This window comes from Hydra vulgaris, chromosome 02 (assembly GCF_038396675.1).
Source record: "Hydra vulgaris chromosome 02, alternate assembly HydraT2T_AEP".
In the NCBI taxonomy this organism is placed as follows: domain Eukaryota; kingdom Metazoa; phylum Cnidaria; class Hydrozoa; order Anthoathecata; family Hydridae; genus Hydra; species Hydra vulgaris.
In genome coordinates, this window is record NC_088921.1 from 15,309,997 (window position 1) to 15,318,080 (window position 8,084).

Genomic DNA, 8,084 nt, shown 5'->3' on the forward strand with positions numbered 1-8,084 from the left:
ATAAAGCCAGTGTTCCATGGGTTTTGCTGCAGCAAGCCTTCAGGCACCGTTGCTGCTGCATATGGAATACAAGGTCAAACTCATGGATCACGACATTGTCGTTGGCCCACAGCACAAATTGATCCCATCAGTGTATGGCATATGCGAAGTTAACAAAACTGGAAATGTATCTTACAGTTGGGACACTTTCATACGCATAAGAAGTGGGAAACACGATACATCAAATGCTTTTACACATGCTTTTGATGTTAGAGAGCTTTTTAAAACCAAGTTGGTTAAACGTAGATCAATTATGTTAATGGAGACTGATGGAGCTTAGGATGAGGCACCGCGCTTCCCTAAAACTTTAGCAACTGCTGTTGATCTCTTCCGCTTACTTGATTTTGATGCCCTTCTTCATGGTGTAAATGCAGCTGGGCTTTCAGCCTTTAACCCCGTCGAAAGGAGAATGGCACCTCTTTCTCATGATTTAGCTGGAATAATTCTTTCTCGTGATTATTTTGGCAACCACCTTGATTCTTCAGGAAAAACAATCGACCAAAAATTGGAGCTAGAGAACTTTTAAAAAGCGGTTACCATTTTAGCCCAAGTTTGGAAGAAAACAGTCATTGATGGGTATCCTGTTCATTGCCAGGGTGTACCAGTTGGAAAAGCATATGAACCACCTACTCCTGATCCTGTTTGGGTAGAAAAACATTGTCAGCAATCGCGATATAGCCTTCAAATCGTAAAATGGCAAGACAAGTCATGCTGCACACCATTTCAAACAAACTGGATAAAAAACCTCCCCCAACGTTTCATTCAATTTCCAGTCATTTACGAATACTGCGAGAATGGTTATAAAGCAATAGAGCCGTCTACATAGTTTAAAAACGTATCAAACCAATCAACATTTGCACCACTGACACATCGCCTTTTGCTACATGATATACCTACAGAAGGATTAAAATACAAAATAATACCATTTGATCTGTATTGCCCATCGATGAAAGAAAGGCTATCAAACGGAGTTTGCTTTAACTGTAATAAATACTGGCCAAGTGAGGCTGCAATGAAACGTCATAAAAAAGCACATAAAAAACAAAAAAAAACGATTGAATTGGAGAGTGAGGAGAGTGTAAGTGAAAGTGAATATATTAATAAAAGTGAAGATGTCAGTGAGGAGGTTGTCGATAAAAGTGTGGAAGCTGAGTTCATGCCTGTATTTGATAATATGTTTGACTAATTTAAGTCACCATTTGTGGAAATATAAAATATAACATACTCGCAAGAATCCTCTTTTATAATATTATTTTTTATTTTTATTATTAACTTCCCGGTTTTTAATTAAGTACAGAGAAATGTCGAAATAACTAGATATTTTTTTGGTTTTTAATGTTTTAAAGCAGCCGTGGTGCAGTGGTTAGAGCATTGGACTCGTAACCCAAGGGTTGCGGGTTCGATCCACGCACTAAGAAAATAAACGTTATCGGTGAAGTTGGAAACTGAGAGCTAACTTAATAAATGATTTTCTTCTTGTGGCGGTGCTCTGTGGTAAGACCATTAGGACTTCTTAGAGCACTTAAACAACTAAAAAAAAAAGTTATGCATTCAGGAAGGGGGGCTTTATTTTGGAATAAATAATGCGTACGTACGCAAGGGGGGGGAGGGTCGTCGAAAGCGTATAAGTGCGTACAAGGGGGGAGGGGGGTTCAAAATCAGTACTTTAACTGCGTACGTACTTCATGGATGGCCCCAAAATAAAATTTTTCTGGAAGAATATTGAGAATCAGGAAAATCGTTTTTTTCATACCGAATTTTGCTAAACAAAAAAAAAACCGCGATGTTCATTTCGCAAATGCTACTTACGAAATGTAGCCTTTCGGAAGTTAAATTACGAAATAAAACTACTTTTCTACATACGAAAGTAGTGCTAACGGAAGCCGCACTTGCGAAACAAACTCTTTCGCTAAACGACTTTTTGTAGCCTATAAAGAAAGTTTTATGGCCAAACGGATATAATTATTAAAAAAAAAAAAAAAATTGTATACCAAAATGTTTATAATAAAATTTTATTTTCAGTATTGTAACATAGTTACATTTTATGGTTTTATTTTTGAAATATTTAAAATTTGAAATAAAAAAAACAACTAATTTCTATCAAAACGAAAGTATTTCGCACCGCAACTTGCGAAACAGCACTAAACGGAAAAAAAACTTACGAAACGCGGCATAATAAATATATTTAATTACGTTTTATATATCAATTACGCAATTACTAAGTAACTAAAATACTAATTACTATATGATATTGATAAGTTTCAGTTGTAAACTTTTATAAATAAACCAAGACTTTCATGAAATATACTTTTTAAAATGTCATTTTATATATGAGTTATATAATAAAAGTAACTTGAATAACTTTCTCGTTATCCCACAGATCCTAAAGACCGTATAGTCTTCTACAAGTCCCCGCATTCATTTATTTTTTTATCAACGATTATTATATCTATTTTTTATGATTATATATTTGTATTTTAAATATTGTAATGATATGCTTATTTAAAATGTAATAAAAAGAACCAGCGCCGGCCTTAGCTTTTTTGACAGGTTGGGCAAAATTTGTGAACGCGCCCCTAGGTATATATGGGTGGGTTGTTGCCATTAACAACAAGACCAATGCTCCTAAAATGATGAACAAGAGTGCTAAAGGGAATATATAATTTAATGCAAAGAGATCCATATTGTACATCAAGTTTCTTATTTAATTAATTTTTTATTAAAATTATAAACTTAGACTTTTCATGATATGGGTTTATAGAAATGAGTGACTAAATAAATAGACAACGCAACGCTGCTTTTAAAATAACAAATGTTTTTATTAAACATATAATAAATCCTCTAACTATATAAACAAGAGTTATTAAATTTTAAAATGTAACTTTTCTGGCTTTTTTGTCCGCGAAATCTCTTATCAAACTAAAAAAATTTCTTGCTCGATTGATAACATAGATAGAGAATTAAGTCGATCTTGCAACATGGTATTTCTTAAATATGTTTTGATTAACTTCAGTTTAGAAAAACTACGTTCTCCACTAGCAACAGTAACAGGTATTGTAAGAAGAATGCGCAGAACAATCCATGTATTTGAATATAACTCTTGTAGACAATGTTTTTTAATAAAATTCAGTACAAAAAGTGGTGTCATCTCTTTTGTATTTATTTCATTTTCAACATTGCTTAATTTATCTTTAATAAAAAACTGCACACTTATTAGTTCGTCGCATAGCAAAGCACCATCAATTTCTGATTTTGTATTTACAGTTTATTTTTCTTGTAATTGTTTACACAATTTTAAAAGTTCATTCTTGATGGGCAAATTATCCAAATTAAATAAAAAACTCCATATATTTACATATTCATTAAGTTGTTCAAATCTTTCATTTATTGACGACGGACATGTATCTAATAAAGGGTTAAAAAATGTCACTTCAAGTTTCATCTCGGGATTTTGAATTGGTTTGTCAGCAGCATTTCCATCATAATGACGTTTCACTCGTCGCACTCTTTTAGGCGGCTTAAATATTGGATCGATGTTTAAATCTTCAGCTAACTCTTTGGCATCAACCGTTGCTTGTTTAAAGCCAAACGTTCTTTAATTTTCCAAAAATGTGATGCATTTTTCAACATTTCAGCGCACTGTACTAGATCCATGTCTTTGGCTTGCATTGCTTTACTAACAACGTTTATTTGGAATAGTAAATTGTACCATTCAATTAAAGAAACTAAAAAATATAGTCTTTTAATTGTTCTGCTAATGTTTGCGCTTCGTGTGCAATATCGGGAGTTTTGGTTTCAGTTTCATATATAGTAATTAAAGCATCATGTACGCTGCTTATTTGGTGTCGGATGGCTTTGAGGCTCTCAATTTTGGCTTCCCAACGAGTGTCGCATAATCGTTTAAGAGTAAAGTTTGTTGTATGACTAAGTAAAGCATTCCAGCGTGAAGTTTATGCAGAAAATAATGTGAATAATCTTTGTATTATGCCAAACACGTTAATGGAATTTAGTGAAGACTGCGCTGCGTCACAAATAACCAAATTCAGAGAATGACTTCCACATGGAAGGTAAAAAGCCAAAGGATTCAAATCTAATATTTGCTTTTGTAGACCTATTTTTTTACCTTTCATATTTGCACCGTTATCGTAACCTTGCCCTCGACAAAATTCGACTTATATTCAGTCCAAAATCTTTTAAAGCTCCAATTATAACTTCTTTTAAACCAAGATCTATCGTGTCGTTAACATTAAAAAACCCAAGAAAGTGTTCATTTATTTTTATAGGATATTCTGATATATTTACAATTCTAATCGTAAGCGAGAGCTGTTCTTTGTGATATACGTCAGGAGTGCAGTCAGCAATAATAGAATAATATGTGCTTTTTAGAGCTTTGGATATAATTATGTTGGTTAATTTTGATGCCATTATATCTATCATTTCATTTTGAATGGTTTTTCCACAGTAATGATCAGAAATATCTCCTTTAAGAGCTAGCGTAACGTGGTTTAACATGATGGGATCAAATTTAGCGAGTAATTGTACCAACCCTAAAAATTTGCCGTTATGAACTGCATACAATTTATCAGAAGAACCTCTGAAGGCCGTATTATTTGTTGCCAAGTATAAAGTAATGTTCATCAATCGTTCAAGAACACTTCGCCACCTTAAACTCTCCTTTTCGATTAGTTTTTGTTCTTGTGTATCAATAGTTTCACCAACTTTCATTCGTATTTTTGTCTCAATCCATAGTTGATAAGCATTTCTGTGTGACTTTTTATTTTCGTGAATTTTTAATGCTTCTGTTAAATATTTCCATTTATTGAATCCATTTCCATTTAACTTTAAATTCATGTTGAAATCAAAAAGTTTGCAGCAAAAATAAAATACCGCATCTTTAGAAACTGAGTACACAAGCCAACGTCGTGAAATAACCTCACCATTTGAAAGTTTTCGTTTGTAATAAGCATTTGAAAAATGTCGTCTTCTATTATCGCGTGGATATGTGTCCAAATTCACATTTCCACGCGATAATAGAAGACGACATCACAAATTGTATTGCACCTATATTAATTACATAAGCAACAAATTGAATGTTGCGATGATTTGGCCACAAACTAGTCTGAGTAATTGATTGCTGTTTCTTTGGTGCGATCATTTACATCACCATCTTGGCCATCATCATTTTCGTTATCGATATCTTTTTCATTGTAGTAATTATTTCCAACTGATACTATTCCGTCTTCTTCATCGCTGGTTGATGTACCACTAAGTATTTTCCGATGTAAAATAATTTTCAAGTTTTTTATAATTTTTCTTCAAATTATCAACTTTTTCTGCTTTACGTTTTCTGTATTGAGCACCAGATGGTTTCTTATTATTATGAGTTTTAAAAACATTTTTTTCTTTATTATGAGTACTCTCCATAGATTGCTGCTAACAGTTTCTATTTGTCTAAAATTTTAAAATAAAAAATTACTCGCAAGCTAATAATTCATAAACAATTTCATTATTTATACTTACCTGCTTTTTATTACCGCAAAATTTAAAAACTTGACAAAAACTGAATTTGAATCACAAATACAACTTTAAATTTCTTCTACAAATTAATAAACAACGCGCTCGCAACTCGTACCGAAAATGTTTAAAATTTAAACTTTAAATAGATGGAACGCAAAATAATTGGCGCCGAGAAAGATACAAGTAAAAAAATGAATTTAAGTCACAAAATATATGCTACGATTAAAACACTTTTAATCAAATTATTAATTTTGCATAAAGAATTTTTAACAGTGTAATAATAAAATAAAAAAATTATTTAAAGAAATTATTTTTATAAAAAAAACAAACATTCGAAAAAATTTAGGTTGACTTATTTTTTCTATTTATTATATTGTTAAAGTTTGCTTACAACGTTTGGCGTCCCAGTTTCCTGGCGCCCTTGGGCGGCGCCGAGCCTCGCCCCCCCCCCTCTCTAAGGCCGGCACTGAAAAGAACAAAAAAAAAAAAAAAAAAACATACGAATGCAGTTGCGTAATCGGGAAACAATGTCTTTGTTGAAATAAAAAAGAGAATTTAAGTAATGAATACTAAAACTTAACTATATATTAACGTAAAAAAAGCTTTCACTTTTTTTCAAATAGAGCAATTTTATATTTAGTCAGTTTCGTTTTTTTTGTTTTTGAGGTGCTCTGTTATATGAGCTTTCGCTTTTATTACCTTAATAACAACAAGTAAATTAAAAAAAAAATTAAAGACATCCTTTTCAAAGATTATTTCTAAAAGATTTTTCCTTTGGCGTAGCGACAGGGGGCAAAGGAAGAAAATTTAAATATATATATATATATATATATATATATATATATATATATATATATATATATATATATATATATATATATATATATATATATATAAATTGTTGAAGAATTATTTAACAACATAAGTCTTATTTAAATAATAACATTTTTTTATATATTAGTTTAATGAATGCTTTCAAGTCTTTTCCGTAGTGCACATTCTGAAATGCTCATTCCGCAAGGAATTGTTTTGGAAGTATTCTTTCGAAATGATTGTTTTTTGCAAGTTTCTTTTCGTAAAGCGTTATTACAGAATTATTATTTTTTTTTTTTTTGTATATGTTACGGAATTTGCGCATGTACAACTTCCTAAATAGCAATTTTAATTACGGCAGATAAAAATGCAATATTTTCATATTTTTTGTTTATCGGCGAACAACCCTAGTTTATACGTAGTATTAACGAATCGTTTAATAAATCTGAATATACATTAGGAATTTTTATTGATTTATCAAAAGCTTTTGATACTATTGACCATTAAATTCTTATTAAAAAGCTCGAATTATATGGAATTACAGAAGTCGATTTAAAATGGGTAAAGAGTTATATTAATAATCGTTCTCAATATGTACACATTGACGATAAATCACCAAAAACGTTACTAAACATTACTTGTGGCGTGCCACAAGGTTCATTACTCGGACCTATTCTTTATCTTATATATGTCAAAGATCTCCATAAAGCATCCGGACTGATGACAACAATGTTTGCCGACGACACAAATTTATTTTTATCGCACAGCAACATCACAATATTATTTGAAAATATAAACTTAGAACTTAAACAAATTTCCGACCCGTTCAAAGTTTCAGCAATAATTTCAGCAAATATTGACAAAAATAACTGAACTCTTTCTCATCCACTTTCCAAAAAAAAAACTAATACCATACGTAACGCTATCTTTAGTCTTTGATAATATTCAAGTAAAAAGAGTAAAAACTACTCAGTTTTTAGGAACATATATTGATAAAAATCTTACATGGAGACAGCACATCGAAAATTTAAGCAATGAAATTTCAAAAAGTATTGGAATATTATACATATCAAAAAGAAATTTAAACATGCGCACTTTAATGCAACTGTATTATTCACTGTACTAAGAAAAGTAAACTAGAGCCTCTTTATCTTTATCAGAAACTTATAGCACGTTTAGTTAATTCTTGTGATCGACGAACTCATTAAAAGCCTCTCCTAAGAAAAACGAATGTTTTAAACACATATCAACTTAACGTATATAATATTCTTTATCTTATGTACAAATGTAAAATGTTATGTACAAACGAAATTATATCCGTCTTCTTTTCATAACTTATTTATCACAAAAAAAAAAAAAATACAATCTACGAAACGATGATTTTTTGATGCAACCATTTTCGAAAACTAAACATTGGAATTAAATTGCCTTTAATAACTTTGACTTTTCTTTTAAATGGAATTAGAAATCTTTTAAAATAAAGTTGAAAGTAGTAGTTTTTGAAATTGACAATATACAAATGTATTTTTAAAAGTCTCTTGAAATTCTTTTTATCTATTATTTACATTGGTTTATATGATTTGTAATGTTTGATTTTAATATATATATATATATATATATATATATATATATATATATATATATATATATATATATATATATATATATATATATATATATATATATATATATATATATATATATATATATATATA

The 8,084-nt window shown here is 30.4% G+C and overlaps 1 protein-coding gene across 1 annotated transcript; it reads right to left on the reverse strand.

Annotated features, from left to right (window-relative positions):
* Window positions 1–2,953: 2,953 nt before the first annotated feature.
* On the reverse strand, window positions 2,954–4,890 carry LOC136075882 (uncharacterized). The gene is made up of 3 exons (XM_065789322.1): window positions 4,190–4,890; window positions 3,382–3,632; window positions 2,954–3,285 (listed from the first exon to the last, which is right to left on the reverse strand). The coding sequence occupies exons 1-3, from the start codon at window positions 4,888–4,890 to the stop codon at window positions 2,954–2,956; spliced, it is 1,284 nt and encodes a 427-aa protein (XP_065645394.1).
* Between the last annotated feature and the right edge of the window lie 3,194 nt (window positions 4,891–8,084).